The sequence below is a fragment of the Phascolarctos cinereus genome, unplaced genomic scaffold (assembly GCF_003287225.1).
Source record: "Phascolarctos cinereus isolate Bilbo 61053 unplaced genomic scaffold, phaCin_HiC Scaffold_7;HRSCAF=346, whole genome shotgun sequence".
In the NCBI taxonomy this organism is placed as follows: domain Eukaryota; kingdom Metazoa; phylum Chordata; class Mammalia; order Diprotodontia; family Phascolarctidae; genus Phascolarctos; species Phascolarctos cinereus.
This window is the reverse complement of record NW_027556180.1, coordinates 40,479,918-40,499,082: the sequence shown is the minus strand read 5'-3', so window position 1 is coordinate 40,499,082 and position 19,165 is coordinate 40,479,918. Positions and strand designations below refer to the sequence as shown.

The 19,165-nt window shown below is 41.3% G+C and overlaps 1 protein-coding gene across 1 annotated transcript in view; it reads right to left on the bottom strand.

Annotated features, from left to right (window-relative positions):
• USP13 (ubiquitin specific peptidase 13) overlaps positions 1-19,165 on the bottom strand; it is a 140,434-nt gene that overhangs the window by 46,760 nt on the left and 74,509 nt on the right. The window contains exons 7-10 of the mRNA XM_020980773.2: positions 16,188-16,282; positions 14,222-14,409; positions 9,860-9,931; positions 9,530-9,623 (exon numbers count right to left, since the gene is read on the bottom strand). Of these exons, the coding sequence (XP_020836432.1) occupies positions 9,530-9,623; positions 9,860-9,931; positions 14,222-14,409; positions 16,188-16,282 (449 nt within the window). The remainder of the gene's footprint in view (positions 1-9,529; positions 9,624-9,859; positions 9,932-14,221; positions 14,410-16,187; positions 16,283-19,165) is intronic.

The following is a 19,165-nucleotide window of genomic DNA, read 5'->3' as shown; positions in this document are numbered from 1 at the left end:
TTCTGCCACCTAGGAAGTTGTTTTCTATCTGGGGAGAGAAAGTCTATAATTAAGAAAACAGGCATCAGTTTTGAAGGCATAAGTATTCTAGTCTTATCCAGAGTGACGTGCATTTGAGGAACTGGCCATATTTATAGAATACTGTACTTACTTTGCTTATTAAACCTTGCAAAACAGTTCAGCTAAAATTAGAACAGCCTGCACCATCCAAAATCACCCTCCAATGTTTACGTAGGCAATTTTCCAGCCTGGCTCACTGAACAAAGGCACAGAATGCTACATGCCCATTTTCGTTTGGGATTAATGTATTGATTAATGAATGAGAGGCAAAACTGCTGCTTTGGGTCCTGTCCTACACAAACACCAGGAACAGTGCTTAAGAATTCTGTTTTGTTGCCAATCCAGAGGTTTGATTAAATATGTTGATTTAAATGTTTCACATCCCTGTTAAGTGAACACAGCCTCAGTAAATGGTAGAACTTTCAAGGAATTCTACTTGGGGTGGGGGAAAAGCTACTCATTCCTACAAGAAAGGTGTTAGCTACATTACAGATGAAATTCAGCTAAAAGGAATGAAAGTCTTTGCATTTCTACAGCTTGGCACTAAAAGTGGTTATTGGGAAGGTGACATTGTAACATGCCCTAACATACCTAACAAATACATATTCTTCCTTGATCTGTTCTAGACTGATGCTAATGTCAAGAAAACACTTGGGAGATAAGCTGATTTCTAAGACAGAGGTGGGTAAGCTAGCACTTTCATGTTAATGGGCAGTTTTGTAAATTTCCTCTCAGCACCCTTAATCTCTCTCTCCAGCAGTTATAAAGGATGTGACACACAAGGAGACCATTACATGGCATAGCAGACAGGTAACTAGTCTTGGAGTAAGGACAGACCTGGGTTTAAATCCTTAGTCATGCAAACTCTCTGTGCTTCAGTTTCCTCATCTATAAAATAAGGGACTCAATGGCCTCCCTTTCACTTCCAAATCCATCCTATGATCCACTTTCACATAGTAGGCACTTAATAAATGTTTGTTCCCTTCCCTTCTTATCTGTCCTCTCTTTTCTCACTTTCCTCCTCCCATTGATTCATTCTTCTTCTGAATTTCTTGCTTTCCTTTACTGATGTTTTCCAAGTCCCATCTGCCTGTCAAAAATATGCTGCAACCTACCTTTCTGCCTTGTTCGCATCATAACACAAAAACTACCCAATGCACAAGTGGGTCCCACAAGCCAGAAGAGCCCCAGACTCTGACTCTTCTTTCTATCAGGGAGGCAGATCAATTTCATTTTCATAGCCAACAAATATGATGAGTGTTCTCATTACTGTCTTTGAGGAGACAATAAACCACAGAGATGGGAATTGTTTGAAACCTTCTTGGAACATAAAGGATTCAAACTAACAGTAAAAATCAAGCATTTCTGGCTCTGGTCCCTGAGGTCAGACCATACTTACTTTTCTTTCTGGCGATCTTCCAGGGGTGGGGAACCTTGGGCCTCGAGGCCACATGTGACCCTCTAGGTCCTCAAGTGCAGACTGAATCCAAACTTCACAGAACAAATCCCCTTAATAAAAGGATTTGTTCCGTAAAACTTGGACTCAGTCAAAAGACCGCACCCAAGAACCTAGAAGACCACATGTGGCTTCAAGGCCAAGGTTCCCCAACCTTGAAAGCTTTTGCATCACTGTTTGATCTGCCTTGCACATAGTATGCACTTTAACAAATGTTTGTTGAATGAAGTTGAAATACACCCATGCAAACACACCTCGATACTTTTAAAAATCCAAAGCTAAGTTGATCCAGGTACTTCATCATCAGAATCAGTCAGTCAACAAGCATTATTAAATGCTGACTGTGCGCCAGGCACTGCCCCAGGCACTAATGATGCAAAGGTAAAAATGTGTTTGCCAGTCAGTCCTAAACACTGGCTATGTGCTAAACAGAGGTCAGTAAATCAACCAGCATTTATGAAGAGACCACTAAGCAATGAGGATACAAAGAAAGGCAAAAATATGCCTTGCCCTCCGGGAGCTCACATTCTAATGGCAGGTACATCAATCAATTGATTGGTCAACAAACATTTATTAAGCACCTACTATGTGCCAGGCATTGTGCTAAGTGCTGGGGATACAAAAAGAGGCAAAAGACAGTCTTTGCTCTCAAGGAACTTACAATCTAATGAGGAAGACAACATGTAATAACAATGACATAAGATATAGAAACATATGTGTATATACATATTTTATATATATACAAATACATATATATACACATATACATATATACATATATACATATACGCATACATACATATATATACATGTGTGTATGTGTGTGTGTATACATATATATACACACATACATACATACATACACCAGGTCATTGTTGTTCAATTGTGTCTGACTCTTTGTGACCCCTTTTGGGGGGTTTCTAGGCAAAGATACTGGGATACCTTGCCATTTCCTTCTCCACCTCATTTTACAGATGAGGAAATTAAGCAAACAGGGCTAAGTGACTTGCCCAGGATCACACAGCTAGTAAGTGTCTGAAGCAGGATTTGAACTCAGATCCTCCCGACTCCAGGCCTGGTGCTTTATCCACCGTGCCAAATGGAAGTTAATCTGAGAGGGAAAGGCACCAGAAGTGAGGGGGACTGCCAATGGTCCCCTGCAGCAGTCGAGTTGAGGCAAAGGTGCAGGGGCACAATGTCCCAGGCATGGGGTAGGGACAGTTGCAAAGGCACAGAGGTAAAAGACAGAGTGTTGAGTTTGAGAAACCACAAGGAAGTGGGTGTAGCTCTATTTAGAGGGTGGAGAAGAGCAAAATATAACAATAACTATAATAACTGCTATCATTGCAAGATAAGCCCTATTATTATCCCCATTTTATAGATAATGAGACTGAGGAACAGAGAAGCTAAGGGATTTGCGTAGGTGACAAAGCCAGTAAAGTAAGTGTTTGAGGCAGGATCAAACTCAGGTTTTCCTGACTCCACATCTTGTACTCTATCCTCTGTACCAGCCAGGTGCTCTAGAAGACCAGAAAGGTAGAAAGCGGCCAAGTCAAGAAGGTCAATCACAGAGCATCAAGCATCTTTGATAATTTGGAAATCCTTGTTACTTTGAGTCACGTATACCTTATAATGGGGACACAGTCAGCTTTAGAAAATCACTCTGGCAGCTGAGAGGCACATGCAGATGGAATGCAGTGAGGAGAGACTTGTGGGAGGAAGGGCAATGAAATGAGTTCCCAGTGAGAAAACTCCCCCTCCCAATAATGCACAGTTTCCAAAGATACGTAGGGGCACTGAGAAGTCCAGGGACCCGCCCAGTTCTCCCCTGGTAGGTTCACATGCTAGCATTTGTCAGAGGTGGAACTTGAACCCAGGTCTTTCCAACGCTGAGGACAGCTCTCATATACACACATAGAGACATGTACAGGCACTATTTCACCTAAGACAGCTCAACCCAGAAAAAGTCACCAACAGTTAATGATTAATTCCAATCGCCAACAAACTTGAAGAGCATCTTGGACTCCACAATCAGTCCTAGTTTCAGAGTAAAATCAAACCTGAACTTATGGATATGTTGCTTAAAACCCAAGTATAAAAGCAAGACAAACACTCTGGAGGGTTGCATTAGCATGCCTTCCACAAAGGCAGATTGTAACCATATGAGCACAGATTTAGAAGTAGAGGAAAGCTCAGAGACGACCAGGCCCATCCTCTCATCTCCATCTTGGAATCTCACACAAATCTTGTCCCCAGAATAGAAAAAGACACATAGGAGAACCTGTGTCTCACTGAGTGAAACCTCTAGGAAGGACTTAATGAGGACAGTGACTTGAGAAGACACAAGGAGATTAGACAGGAACGAGATGTTTGCCTTGCTTCAAGGAGGACTGACATCAGGTAATATTCATTTGTAACGGGCCCCACCAGCCCAGTATCTTAATTTCCTCCTGCTCCATTTGGCAGCACACAAATAGGAAGGGGGCAGAAGGGGAGACTGATCCAGGTTCGAGGCACAACAGGACAAGGGGCCAAGCCTTTCCAGAGTAGAAGCCAGTGTACACTTCAGTTGGCTTCACAAAGGGTTGAGAGGGAAGGGAGAACAGTCAGGGCAAGGGTGATAGTCTGGGAAAGAAAAGATAGGTGGAAGGAATGGGAGTCATGGTGAGGACAAAAAACAAGGTTAGGGGTCATAAGGTAGAGGGAAAGATGGAATGATAAAAGGTTAGGATTAATCATGGGGCAGCTAGATGGTGCAGTGGATCTGGAGTCAGGAAGACCTGAGTTCAAATCCAGCCTCAGACACTTCCTGGCTGTGTGGCCCTGGGCAAGTCACTTAACCTCTGTTGGCTTCAGCTTCCTCATGTGTAAAAGGGGGATAATTATAGCATCTACCTCCTAGGATTGCTATAAGAATCAAATGAGATAATAAAGGGCTTAGCACGGTGCCTAGCACCTAGTAAGCACTATATGATACATGTAAGCACTATTATAATATATACTATATAAGGGCTATTATTATTTTTTTAAAAGGAATTTAGAGTGGATGAATGAGGAAGAGGAATAGCTGTGGGTAATAGATGGGTGCCACCATCTCTGTGCATAGACAGGAACTCATTAAAAGTCACAGTCTAGGTGAGAGGTCACATGAGCATGAACTGGGGAGGGGGGGAGGGAGGCATGAAAGGAGATAGGAGGACACATAAGAGAGATGTTGTGAAGGCAAAAGAACACTTGGCTACTGATAAGCTGTGTAGGGTAAGCACAAAAGAGAAGATGAAGACCATGGTAAGGTCACGGATCTGGGTGCCTGGAACAATGGCGGTGCCTTCAAGTGTAGTAGGAAGTTCAGAAGCCAGGAGGGTTTGGGAGAAAAGATAATGAGTCTCTTTTGCACCCTGCTGAGCTAGGTGCCTGCTTCTCTGTTTATAATGCAGTATTCAAAGGGTTAAAGAAAAACTGCAGAAGTGACAGAAGCCAGGAGCTGGAAATAAAATGTTTTGAGAGGCTAAAGGGTGAGGAAAAGAAAGGAGAATGCTTTGTGAGCAGTTGGCCCAAGTCCAAGGACAGGCCTCTAACTGTAGAAATATGTAGAAATTAACCTTGCTAGTCCTCCATTCTGCTTAGGATGGTCAGGGATCATTATTTGCAAGCACTTTCTTTATCTCCATCAACACAGGTGCAGACGATTGGAGGACCTAAAGAAAAACCTCAGACCAGATTCCTGGGCATCAGTGGAAAGAGGGCTCCCCCAGGAGGCCCTAGAAAGGCCAAACTGCCATGGAGGTCAAGGTCAGGGATGCCATGTGGTGAACTGAGACACAACGTAGTGAAAACTGTTACTAGGATGACAGAGGAATTTCCTCCATGGAGCTTGGAATGTGTACATATAGTGGGGGTCAATTACATTATAATTAAAGTCACTAGACAAGAGCTGTGGGACCCCCTGGCCCATTGCTAAAATAACCCCTATGGAGAAGCAAGGAAGCAACAATGCCAGAGCGTTATGGGGGTGTGGAGATCAAAGGAGATACCCAATAAAATACAAAATCCTATTTTCCTGGGAGAAATTGGAAAGTGAGTGGTGATTTACACTTTAAGCTCCTTCTCTCCCCTACCCAGCTGCTAAATAGTCAAAATAGTCAATAGTCAAAAAAGTACTTCAATAAATCTGTTTCCTTCAAAATACTCCTGATCCAGAAGCCACGTGGTTTGTGCTTTGTTCTCAAAGAGGACGATTGTTACCTCAGGGAAGAGATGTCATGACTTGCAAGTGAATTGGATTTGAGGGAGGGAGGTTTGTGCAAAGTCACCAGCCTCACTTTCTCCTCCAGAGCCATCTGGGTCTGGTAACTAGATATAGATCAGGCCAACTGGAGATGGCCTAGATGGCCTGGAGATGGATGAATGAGGAAGAGGAATAGCTGTGGGTAATGGATGGGCGTGACCACCTCAGTACATAGATAGGAACTCATTAAAAGCCACAGTCTAGGTGAGAGGTCACAGGAGTATGAACTGGGTGGGGGGAGGCATGAAAGGAGATAGAAGGACATATAAGAGAGATGTTGTGAAGACAGAAGAAGATTTGGCTACCATAAGCTGTGTGGGAGACCTTGGCCTTTTTAAGCTAAGATCTTTCATGAGTTCTCACTTTTACTGGGGCAATGCCCACTCAGTGATTAGATTAAGCCTGTTTAAGAAGTGAGTCAAGGGATGGCCCCTTTAATTTAAAAAAAAAAAAGCAAATTGGGAGGGGAAGACCCTCAGGGTTGCTGGCCCAAAGAAAAACAATTACCATTTATACTCACTTTGAGCCATCAGAGCCCAAAAAATAACCATTGAGTAGTGCTTGGGCCAGGCCTTGTTGTTGGTCAATCAATGAGAGCCACAGAGAATTGGGGTTAAGGTATGGTCTTTACTCTGTTGTCGAGTTTGTCAAGTATATCTCTAATACAACAGGGTCCTCTGATTGATCATTTAATATTCCATGGAGGTTGGTACAGTACTCAGACTATCCATCATGTTACCCCTTGCACTGGCTACATGACTGCCTTCCTCCTTTTCAGATCTCACATTTCAGTACTGATATCCCTTGTGCCACTTCTCACAGAGTATCATAGATTTAAAGCTGGAAGGGACCTTAGCAGTCATCAAGTCCAAATCCATTTTAAATGAGGAAACTGAGGCACAGGACCAAGGCAAGTCATCTTTGAAAATTCGATGAAGCTTGCAGCCCCCCACACTATCTTTTCAGTGCCCTTTGGTTCCCCTGATATTTGGAGACCATCTGATGAAAGCTCCCTCTTCTCCCCTCCTGTTCATCTCACATCACTCAGATGTCTTCCCCAACTATCTCCTCCTTCACCCCTGACCCTCATGAGGAGGTGGCCCTTCTCATTGCCAAAGCAAACCCCTCTATGAAGGGTCTGCCTATTCCCTTCTCATATTTTCATCAAGGATATCCCCGATATACGCAGAGACCCTCATCATCTCTCATCCAGACTACTGTAATGGCCTCCTAATTGGGTTCCCTTCTCCAATCTTTCTTTCCCTTCTCCAATCCAAGTGATATTCCTAAAACATAAGCCTCTAAGACAAAATATAATCTCCTCTGTTTGGCTCTTTGAACTCTTCACAATCTGGCTCCAGTCTACCCTTCTAGGCTTATTATGTATTATTCCCATTCTCATGCTCTATATTCCAGTAGCCTATTTGCTATTTCCCAAGGGTTTAGGACATTCCATCTCCCATCTCCAAACTATCCCTGTGCCATGTAATGATGGAAGGTTGATTGAGTAAATCAACCAAATTTACCCAGAGCATTTAAAGTGACTTTGACAAGGTGGAGATTCATGACAATTGAATCAAATCAATCAAAGGCATTCCAACTAATTCTGAAACTCTATCTGACATCACACAGGAAGGATGTTTGGACTGGCTGAAAAAAATTGGTCATACTCTAAGATTCAACAGCAAAACATCTGTCCAGGAAACAGAGACATATGGGATTGAGTAAGTGTCTATAGGCAAAGAGGAGAGAGACACAGGTAAGAAGAAATTTCTCAGGAGTAGGATGAGAGAGTGGAAAGATAAAGAGACTGACAGGAAGAGACAAGATGCAGGGAAGGAGAGGAGAGAGACAGGGAGAGACAAAGAGGCAGAGAAGGAGGGAAGAGAGAGACAAGGAGACAGAAAGAGAGAAAAGAGATTTGAATCCAAAAATAGAACAGACTTTGGGGGAGGGGGGAGGAACATTTTGTACCAACTGTCCTTACTATAATCCCCCTTTCTAAAAATCACATGTCAAAAGGCATTATATAAGCTGACTAAATGATTCTCAACTGATCAACATGGCAGAAAGCACACTAGTAGGGTCTTGTGAGCCACAGAGCATTAGAAAAACAACCCCCTTATTGGATGACAGGCACATGAATGCATTACTGGTGGAGCTGTGAATCGGTTTAACCATTCTGAAAATTATTTTGGAAATATGTAGAAAAAAGGGACTAACATGCCTATATCCTTTGACTCATGGAATTCACTACTAGGAAAATACTCCAAGGAGGTCATTGATAAGAATGAAATCCCCATATTCACAAAAATATTTATTGTAGCATTTTTTGTGATTGCAAAAAGTTTGGAAACAACATAGATACCTATTGACTGTAGAATGACTAAAGAAATTGTGGTATATGAATGTAATCGATTATTGCTGTGCTATAAGAGACAATGACGAATACAAAGAACCATAGAAATTGCATGAACTGATGCAGAGTGAAGTAAGCTGAGCAAAAAAAATATGCACAAAGATGACAACAATGAAAATTATAAGAATAATAACAAAACAATCAAAAATCAATGTTATATTACACAGAACAAGCATGACCCCAGAGAAGAGGTAGGAGAAGACATTCTAGTCCCCACTCCTTTGGAAAAGGGGAAATGTGAAGTACTGCACATATTTTAAGACTTTCTAAATACATTCATTAGTTCTACTAGTATTTTTTTCTTTTCTCTTTTTCTTTTTTTTTCTTGTTATATGAGATGGCTCTCTGGAAGAGGGAAGAGGAAGAATACTAGGAGTAATTCTGGTGATGTAAAAACAAAAGATATTGATAAAAATCTATTTCTTAAAAAAAGGAAGACAGCTTACAACCCTTCAAAACTACCCTGAGAGCACTGAGGGGATATAATAGACATATTCAGAGGGTCTGACTCATCAGTGAGAGTGGGAATTGAGATGGTCCCCTCAGAACATACTCTACACCTTTCTCACTTCAGACTTGAAAAAAATTCCTGGTTTCTTCCAAACTAAGCTCACATGTGTCTGTCTCACACATGAGGTCTTTCCTGACTTTGTTACCAACTGCATAATCCTAATCAAAAACCTGAACCACTCTGGGCTCCAAGCAACTCCCTAGTTCTGGTCTATTCTTATCTTTTACATTATAGATGGGCTGCCATCTTGGTTGGCAGAAAGTGGGCCCACACTGACAAAACTATGAATATTTTCATAGTCCACACATATTTTATAGAAAAGGACATGCTGAATTATTCTGATAAATCGAACCCATATAAAGGTCCATGTAAATGGAAGCTAAGTGGTACAGAGGATAGAGCACCTGTCACCAGTCACTTACTAGCTGTGTGATCCTGTGTAAATCATTTAAACCCTGTTTGCTTCAGTTTCCTCATCATAAAATGAGCTGGAGAAGGAAAATATCTTAGCCAAGAAAACCCCAAATGGGGTCACAAAGACTTAAACATGACTATAACAACAACAACAACAGCAACAACAAATGTAAAGATCCACGGAGAAAGCAACTCTGCAAATAAAAACCTGGACCTTAATTTTTTGAAATGTATAAACAAAAATGTCATCTCCCAGAATGAAACCTTTGATTTTATACTTTGTTAAGAGGCCTGGGGACCTTCCAGCCCATGATTATTCCCAGAGCTCTGGGGCCACTGTACCTACAGACCAGAGCCGTAAGTGCCCGCACATGGACTTACCTTATGTTCTTCTTTCATCACCTGTTCAATGAGCTCAGATTTCATGGGAGGTTTGGAATACTGGCCTGAGAGAAGGCCATGTCCTAACTTAGCCCTGGAGTAAAGCAGAGAAACAAATAAACAAACAAAACAATGAACCACCAGCTTGTTTTCTTCTCCCTCAATTACCACCACATTTGACATTTCAGCCAGCAAAACAGCCATCCCATTACCTAGATATCAAGGGTTGTGACAAAAGTTTCTTTCAGTCATTTACTTCTGATTGCGAGGGAATTTTTCCAATTCTGCTCCACACTTTCCTACCCTCCCCGATGGTGACCTGGCACTTACATCTGTGTGTTGAAATCCTGTGTTGGGTCGAGAGGAGAGTAGTCAAATATTCTTGCCAAATTTCCCACATACCTAGAAATGAGAAAAGAACAGCACAGATGTTGGGGCAGAGGGAACAGGAAACCAAAATAAAAGGGACACATTCTCACTAAGACCTCTGAGATACTTCCCTAGTCGAGTCACCACAATACTTATGGCTGGCTCTGTTGTCAAACCTAATCCTAGGACTAATGGAAAGCTGTTGTTGTTGCTGTTGTTTTCTCCTGGGCCGCCCTGCAAAAGCAGTCAAATGCTAGGACAACACACCAGTCTTTGGTAAATATTTATATCACCCCTCCCACAAACACCCCGACCAACAAATTCTGACTCTCATATTGTTCCTGGCATCTCCAAATTATTTGCTCTTTCCACCTTGTCCTGAAACACCCCAGAATCCTCTTGGGCAATTAGTTTCTATATCCACAAAGGAGCTAACGTTGGCATCCCCTTATCATCTACTCTTTGCAAGATGTTCTTGCTACTTCTCCCAATAATGTTATCCTTCGCATATTACATTTATACCATTCGTTATTCTCTGCTTGTCTAAACCTTTTTGATAACCTGCGCATGAAAGACCTAGTAGAAATCTCAGCGGGGTTGAAAGGGCATTAGATTGGGAGTCAAGAGAGATTCAGACTCCAAATTCAGCAACACATAGCTCTCAGGACACCAAAGTAAATATCCTCTTAGTAATAATAAAAATAGCTAACACATGTCTCTATTGCTTATTAACTTCCTCTGACTCTAGGAAAGTTGCTTGACCTCCCTTCAGCCTCAGTTTACCCAACTGTAAAGTAATCAGGGTGAACTAGAGCATCTCAGCTCTGATCTCTGTGATCAACTATGTAGTAACTCAAGGCTTACAAAGCAATTTAGGTACATTATCTCATCTTTTCCTCACAACAACTCTGTGAAATGGATGCCATTTTTTTTTTATCAAACCTGAAATAGTAACAATAATAATAGGATCAGAGACTAGACATGCCATTTCAGTGCCATGAGGAACTCCCAGTGAGGAAATTTCTTCCTCCAAGGCAAACTGAAAATGCTTAAAGGTGGTGAGATCACAGGGTGGTGAAAGGTCAAGTAACGTGCCCAGGAATACACAGTTATATGTGAGGCAGAGGCAAGACAAATGCCCAGTTGCTGGGTCTCTACCACCTATACCACGATGCCTTCCATGGCTGTAATTATGTACATTTCGCAGATGAATACAGGTGTCTTTCCAGCAATCAAAGTAAAATTTAGAGCTTTTGGCCAAATAATTTTTGAAGGGTTTTTGGTTTTTGTACTTAGAAAATCCTCTTCAGATCTATCTTTAAATTGCAGAGAAGATGCTGACCTACACTAGCAGAGGGAGTTTCCTCCTCACCTCATCTATACCTATTTAAGTCACAGGTTCAGTCCCTATCTCCTACCCCCTAAGGATAATATAATTTCTAGCTATAGGCAGCTAGGTGGTACAGTGCATAGAGCAATGGACTGGGAGTCAGGAACACCTGCATTCAAATCCTATTTCAGATGCTAGCTGTGTGACCTTGGGCAAGTCACTTAACCATTGTCTGCCTCAGGTTCTTCATCTGTAAAATGGGGATAATAATAGCATCTATCCTACTTGCAGGGTCTCTGTAAGTCGCTCGTCATGAGGATGAGAAGAGAAGGTGCCAAGGGCTCGGCAAACTTGAAACATTAGCTAATACTATTATTCAAGTGATTTTAATCAAGAAGGGAAAATCAGTTTTGCCACTTCACAACCCACCTCGGATGTCCCTTTGTAAGGCTCTGTCTTTAGATTTGATTCCCAACAGAAATTAAAGAACAGATCGGTCAAGAGGCAAGCAGGGCGTCAAGGAATCAGGTTGCCATTCCAGGCTCCGCTTGTGTAAACTAATCTTACCGTGACTCATTCTTTCTACTTACAGAATGCAGTTGCAGCTCTTGGGCTAGACAGACCCTGCCCAGCTGGTATATCTGGGGGGCGGATAGGGAAGCAGGAAGCTGGAGAGTTTTGGAAGATGCAGGAGAAAAGATGGCAGAGAGCGAGTCCGAAGAGTAAGGTGGCTTTTGGTTTTAGTTATTCAATGTTCACGGAACCATAGATTAAGAGTTGGAAGTGACCCCCGTGGGCAGTAAGTCCAACCCCCTTATTTTACGTACAAGGAAACTGACACCCAGAGGGATTAAGACACATGACCAAGGTCACACAAGTGGTATCAGCACTACGATTTGAACCCAGCTCTTCTGACTCCAGAGCTAAGGCTCTTCCCATCCTACTCTGTGATCTTAAAAGCCTTTGGTGAGCAACCGATTTGGGTCTAAATTCACCAAATACAAAGTTCAATTAAGAATAGAAGAATGTGAAACTTTGGGAAACTTTTGCAAAAAAATTGCAAAAAGTGTCAGTTATTAAATTCTTCTTCAGTCTTTCTGAGTGTGAAAAGCCCACATAGTTTTGAAATTTTAAAAATCCTTCTAATTACCAACAAAAGAGCATGATTTCATAGGATCAAAGGTTTAGAACCGAGAAGGAATACAGAGGCCTTCTAATCCAGCTCTCATTTACTTTTGTTTAAAATTAAATTAAATAATAATTAACCCTTAGCCCCTAAGAGGATGTTCTCCAGAGTTAGTTTCAAGTCCTAGAGCCTGAGTTATAGAATAGTCACCAAAGGGAAAAGTGAAGGCAAAAGGCAAAAGGTGAGAGGTGAAAGGGGCTTGGGAAGGTCATCTATGACCTGGAGGGCCTCTTATCTCCTTCTGCCTGAGCAATACACAATCCAAGCAATTAAAACCTCGGAAGACTTGCATGAAAAGATGAAGAATGAACTAAGAAAAACCAGTAAGTCAATCAGCAGGTACTTATGAAGTGCCTCTCATATGCTGCACGGGAGGTACAGAGACAAAAATTAAATGGTCTCTGCCTCAGTGAGCTTTCAAGAGACTTAATTCACAATGACGGCCACAATAAAACAACCCTGAAAGACACGGGAACTCTGAACAAGGCAGTGACCATCTTGGCTCCACCAGAGTGAAAACGATATAGACAGACAGACATGTAATATTATATATGAGATAGATGCAGAGATACATAGATAGATACATAGATAGACAGATACAGAGATATGTAATACTATATAGAGGAGACAGATAAGATAGAGAGACGTAAATATCTTCAGCAAAGCGGCAATGTTCGTAAGTACATATGCTTACAGATGGGGATTTGTAAGTATATTTACTTACTTATAAAGGGGATTCCTTTCAGCTATGCTTTGGATCACATGCCTCTGAGGTCCCTTCCAACACTCCAATTCTGTGATTCTGTGGTTCCAATCCATAATATTTCCCAAGGGAAACCTCTCACCTCTGGAACATCACAGTGTTTTCTAACCCCTGCAGGCAGCTGAGTTCCAAAGGCAGCAATTCCCTGGCCTGCACTAAAGAACAGCCCAAGAAAGCCAGAAAAGCAATATGTCTGTGTAGAGAATGCACTAGGGAAAAACTCTTCTCCTTCATATGACTTCTAATTAAGGGCCTTTAAATTGTGGGGGAGGGGGGTAGAATCCTTGTTCCCCATTCTCTCTGCATGGAGAAAAGAAAGAATAAAAAACAGCAGGCTAACAGCTTCAATAATAACAGATATAACTAGCCTGGGGTAAACAAACCATTGCCCCAGGGTACCAATATCACTTGAGAGAGAGGACTATCATACTTTTGTCTATATCACATTATATTAGATCATATATCATATTATATTATATCATATCCCAGCCTTAGCCTTAGCGTAGTGCCTGGCATACAGTAAACGTTTAATAAATGATTTCTGATTGCTCCTTCACAACTTCATAGCCCTCTGTCACATCATAACACCACAAGGCACAAGCACCCCCAGACCATCACCCCCCAGGTTCCATTATCTGCTACTTCTCTACTAGGTCCTACTTTCCCAGGGGAAAGAGTTGGACTTTCTTCTAGGAGGCAAGCTGGTATCATTCTACTCAAGACTAGACCATAGATACTATACGCAATCTCCTCCCCTCTAGTCTCAAATGAATTTCAAGAATCATCTCTAGTTACAGCTCTTTCAATCAGAACACATATTGAGAAAGAGCTTCATGTGTATATCATTTTTATAAAACTGTCCAAAATATAAAGGAAACATCGTTCTAGAAAACTGCCTACACTCCCTGCCGCCAGGCTCCAGAAACACATGCCAAGTGTAATCCACCATGTCTGAGCAGGTACCAGAGATAAGGATGGAGTGTGGGTACTACATGTACAAGAGAGAACACTGGAAATCCCATTCTCTGGAGCGTCAAAACTTACATTCTCTGAAATTCAGGGATGCTGAAGATGGCTTGCATGACCGCACTGAGATAGCAGCTATTTCCAAGGTTCCTCATCCCGGTGTATCCAGAGCCATACATGGGCTTCAGTTTCATTCCTGACTCCTGAATGACTTCCCACTCACTGATCCTGGGTTTGACATCACTGTCCCTTGTGCCATTCTCCGTCTAGGTGCCAAATCGTTAAAGAAAGACAACTTAAATGGCATTCATTAATTTGGTATCATTAATGATTGCTGATGGGAACCTGGCCTTGTCTATCTACTCACTCAGTCTTTCTGGAATTATCTGCTCTTTTGGGTGGGGAAAGGGAGGAAGGAGGGTAAATAAAGAGGAAACAGCCAAACCAATGGGTACAGAGGCATTAAAAAAAAAAAGAGCAATGTCATCTTCTAGTAATAGCTCACACTGAGCTAGCACTTCGAGGCTGGCAAAGGACTTTACCTAATGTTGTCTCATTTTAATCTTCACGATCCTGAGAAAGAGGTATTATGATTATTTCCATTTTCAGCTACAGAAACTGTGGCTAACATTTGGAACTCAAAGTTCTAAAAACAAATGTTAAAATTGTTTTTACATGTAACTGGGGAAAAATAAAATACTAAATAAATTTTAAAAAAAGAAACTGAGGCTGAGGAAGATTAAGTGACTCAGTGACAATTCCAGAACTCTACACACCATGTCACCAAGATCTCTCCTATGATTCTAAGAACATCGGATTCGGAATCAGAGGATCTGGGGTGAGATGCCAACTCTGCTGCTCACTACTAGCCTAAAGTCACTTAGCCTGTATGAGGCTCAGCTTCCTCATCAAAAAAATGAAAAAGTTAGACCAAATGACTCCTTTGGTTCCACCAAGCCTCATATGACATACGTGAGGCTCTTTACCATGCTGGTGTCCTCAGGACACGCTCCAATTTACCAACGCCCTTCTAAACTAGAAAGCCAAAAATGGAATACAATTCTTCAGATGAGGTCTGAACACAAGCAAAATACCACATTCATGTGACCTCATGTCTAAAGTAGATATTTCGCCATCCATAGAATAGTCATAGAGTAAAAATAAGGCAAGGATTCTCCATTAACAATGTGTTTTCTTGTTATCTCCATCCAGTTATGATCTCTGGTTATTTTAACTTTTTATTTATATTAAGTGAAATCAACTCACTCATCTTGAGATTAAAGTATGTTATAGCCAACAATTTCAAAGGTCATCTTCTTTTAATACCTTATTACTCTCATTATTATTTATTCTCTTATTAATCGCATTATTATTTAACTGTCCAGGCAGTGAGGTTCTAAGTACATTAAGGGGAGATTCTAGTGCTGATCCCAATGAATCAAAAAGTCATCCCCAAATTCAATATTGATTTCCCATTCATGTTACAAAAAAACAAATCTAATCTTTAAATCCAGTAACAAGTTAAATCCAGTCACCCATGCCTGTAAAACACACCCTCCTCAGCTCTCCCTCAGAGGCTTCCTCTTCTTTCAAGATCCAGCTTTAACATTCTACATGAAGCCTTTCTTGAATGCCCCCCCCCAAAGGCTAGCTGCCTCTCCCAACTTCCAACTACCTTGGATTTAACTATTTGATATTTATTTATATTTATTGCCTTTATATGATTCAGCATATATTTTTATAGGTTCATGTCTCCTCTGTTAAAAGGTAAGCTCACTGAGGGTAGGGATTCTTTTATTCTTTGTATTTACATTCCCAGTGCCTTGCCCAGAGTAAGCACTTAGAAAAATACTTATGGGATGATGGGTAGATTGGCCCACATAATTGGATTTGTAAACAAAAATCATTAGAACTTCAAATTTTATTATAATGAATATTTGCATAAGAAGAAGAATATTTAAATTAGATGCAACAATCTCACTGCCACCACCTTCCCACCCACTACACTGGAAGTTAAGGTGTAAACAAAGGCTGGCATTCTCACCGAATGCATCTGAAGCATGTCAATCCCAAAATGTGCTAAGTGCTTGGCTAAGTGGGGATCTAAAACAGACTCTTCTTCTTGGAAGGAATAAACATCTGCAAAGGGGAAAAGAAATTTACAACCATTAGGATCAATGATAAATTTCCTTGACTTTTCTTCTAAAGACTGAGTCTTTCCATCTCTTCCAGGTTAGAAGGGTAGAGGATAGTCATACACTTGACCCACTGCTGATTGGCACAGACTCTCTGACTTGCTCTGTTTCTAATCTGGGATACTTTTGCCATTCCTTCGACAATATGGCAGCCCCCCTCCCTGATCCACTCCCTCACCACTCTCATAAGCTCCCCATATTGATGCCAGACTTAGTGTGGATGCCAGAGCAGCCTAGCCCATTGCAACCCAGAATTCCCAAACTCAATTCCCATTCTCAAGCTCCCTAGCTGCTTCAAATCACAAGTCCATGCCTGGCTTTCCTTGACATTTTCACTAATGCCAAAAAAAAGTCTCTACAAAGTATGTCCTGGGCCCCAAGAAAAAAGTATTAAAAATTGCCAGTGTCTACATAGATATTCAGATATTTAATCCAGCTGATATTACAGTGGGTAGAGTGCTGAACCTGGAATCAGGAAGACCTGAGTTTAATTCTGGCCTCAGATACTTACTAGCTGTGTGACCCTGGGTAAGTCACTTAACTCTTATCTGCCTCAATTGCCACAACTGTAAAATGAGGATGACAGCACCTACCTTACAGGGTTATTGTGAGGACCAAATAAGATATTTGTTTTAAAAAAAAAGCACTCAGCACAGTGCCTGGCACACAGTAGGAGCTCTATAAATGCCTTGCACAGATAAGACGTGGTCCCTGGCCTCCTCTGGCTCCATCTTGTGTCTTCCTCTTTCTCCAAATGGCTTCTCCTTTCCACGTTTCTTTCCCCCTCTACTACCTTCTCCCTCTTCCTGAATATACCTCATTTTTTTAACCAAAGACAATTTTTTTTTTCACAGAATTTCTGAGTTAGAAGGGCAGTGGCCAACCAGACCTGAAGGAATTCCTATTCCAAGACTAAAGACAAGAGGTCATCCAGTCTCTAACTGGAGATAGTGAAGGGAGCCCTCTGCTTCTCCAGGCAGCCCAGAGCCCTTTCAGGCAGCTCTCCTGTGTTAGAAAGGTTTTGGCTTTTTGTAACTTCTAGTTACTACTCCTACTTTTGCCCTTGGGAACCAAACAGAACTGATCTAAGCCCTCTTCCATATAACAACTTTTCAAATATGGTGAGGAAGACACAGAAAATGGAATATCTGCCTTGGAGTCAGAAAGACCTGGGTGTGACCCTGGGAAAGCCACTTAACACTTTGGTGCCGTAGGCAATTCTCTAAGACCGTAAGCTGCAGAGGAGGTGATGATCTGTATTGGTAGAATGAGTTTCCTCATTTCAGGCTCTCTACACCAATGAAAGGAGCAGCTAAGCGTCAAAGTAGAGAAAGGGCCAGGCATGGAGTCAGGAAGACTCGATTTCCTGAGTTCAAATCCAGGCTCAGACAATTATTAGCTGTGTGACCCTGGGCAGGTGACTTAACCCTGTTTGCCACAGTTTCTTCATCTGTAAAATGAGCTGGAGAAGGAAATGGCAGACCACTACGGTATCTTTGCCAAGAAAAACCCAAGTGGGGTCACGGAGAGTCAGACACAGCTGAAAATAGCTGAATCACAACACCATCACCAACAAAATTACAGGTTCAGTTCCAAAAACAGGGGGAAAAAAATAGCTATCGTGTCTCCCTGAAGACTCTTTTTCTCCAAATTATGTCAATGCTCTATTTATGATACAGGTTGATGATCTATGGTCTTAATTTTAAAACCAGGTGAATAAAAATATTTATACCATAGTTCTCTTCATCCACAAATTAAAAAAAAAAACTTAACCAGACTAAATTTGGGGTTCTTAAAATAATTGATACATTTCCCAATCACCAAAAGGCCTAACTTTAAAAAATTATCCATTCTTAATTTGGAAAAACCTCAAAAAATAAACTTAATATTCAAAACAAACTTTTGACCCAAGAAATGTGAAATAATAACATTTTATGACATAAAAAACTTTAAAATTTCAAAGAGAACATAAAGAAATAGGAGTATGAGATGTCTGGAAGTCACCCTCTAAAGATGAGGTTATGGCCTTTATCAGGCTGGTGGCTTTCATTACAGGCGAGATAGCTTTTCACAAGCTTGTGATTTTAAACCTATAACTTTCCCAAGCCATCCAGGACATACATAATTCACTAGAATGTGACCACCCCTACTGGTGATAGCTTTGAAATATGAACAAACCATTTTCAGGCAACACAAAGATTTGTAGAAATCTGTCAGACTCTTCCCTCAACTACAAATAATGTCAAGACAGCAGTAAGTGAATGAAACAAGAGATTGAGAGTATTGACCCCTTTGACCCAGCACTACCACTACTAGGTCTGTATCCCAAAAAGATCATAAAAACAGGAAAAAGACCCACATGTACAAAAAATATTTATAACAGGTCTTTTTGTGGTGGCAAAGAATTGGAAATTGAGGGGATGCCCATCAATTGGGGAATGGCTAAACAAGTTGTGGTATATGAATGTAATGGAATACTTTTGTGCTATAAGAAATGATGAGCAGGCAGACTTCAGAAAAACCTGGAAAGACTTGTGTGGACTGATGCTGAGTGAAGTGAGCAGAACCAGGAGAACGCTGTGCACAGTCACAGCCACGTTGTGCAATGACTGACTTTCATAGACTTTGCTCTTCACAGCAATGCAAGGATCTAAGGCATCTCCAAAAGACTCATGATGGAAAAAGCTATCCACATTCAGAGAAAGAACTATGGAGCCTGAATGCAGATGAAGCATACTATTTGCTCTCCTTTTCCCTTGTTGTTTTGTGTTATTGCTTCATTCTCGAGGTTCCTCCCATTAGTTCTAATTGTTCTTTACATCATGAC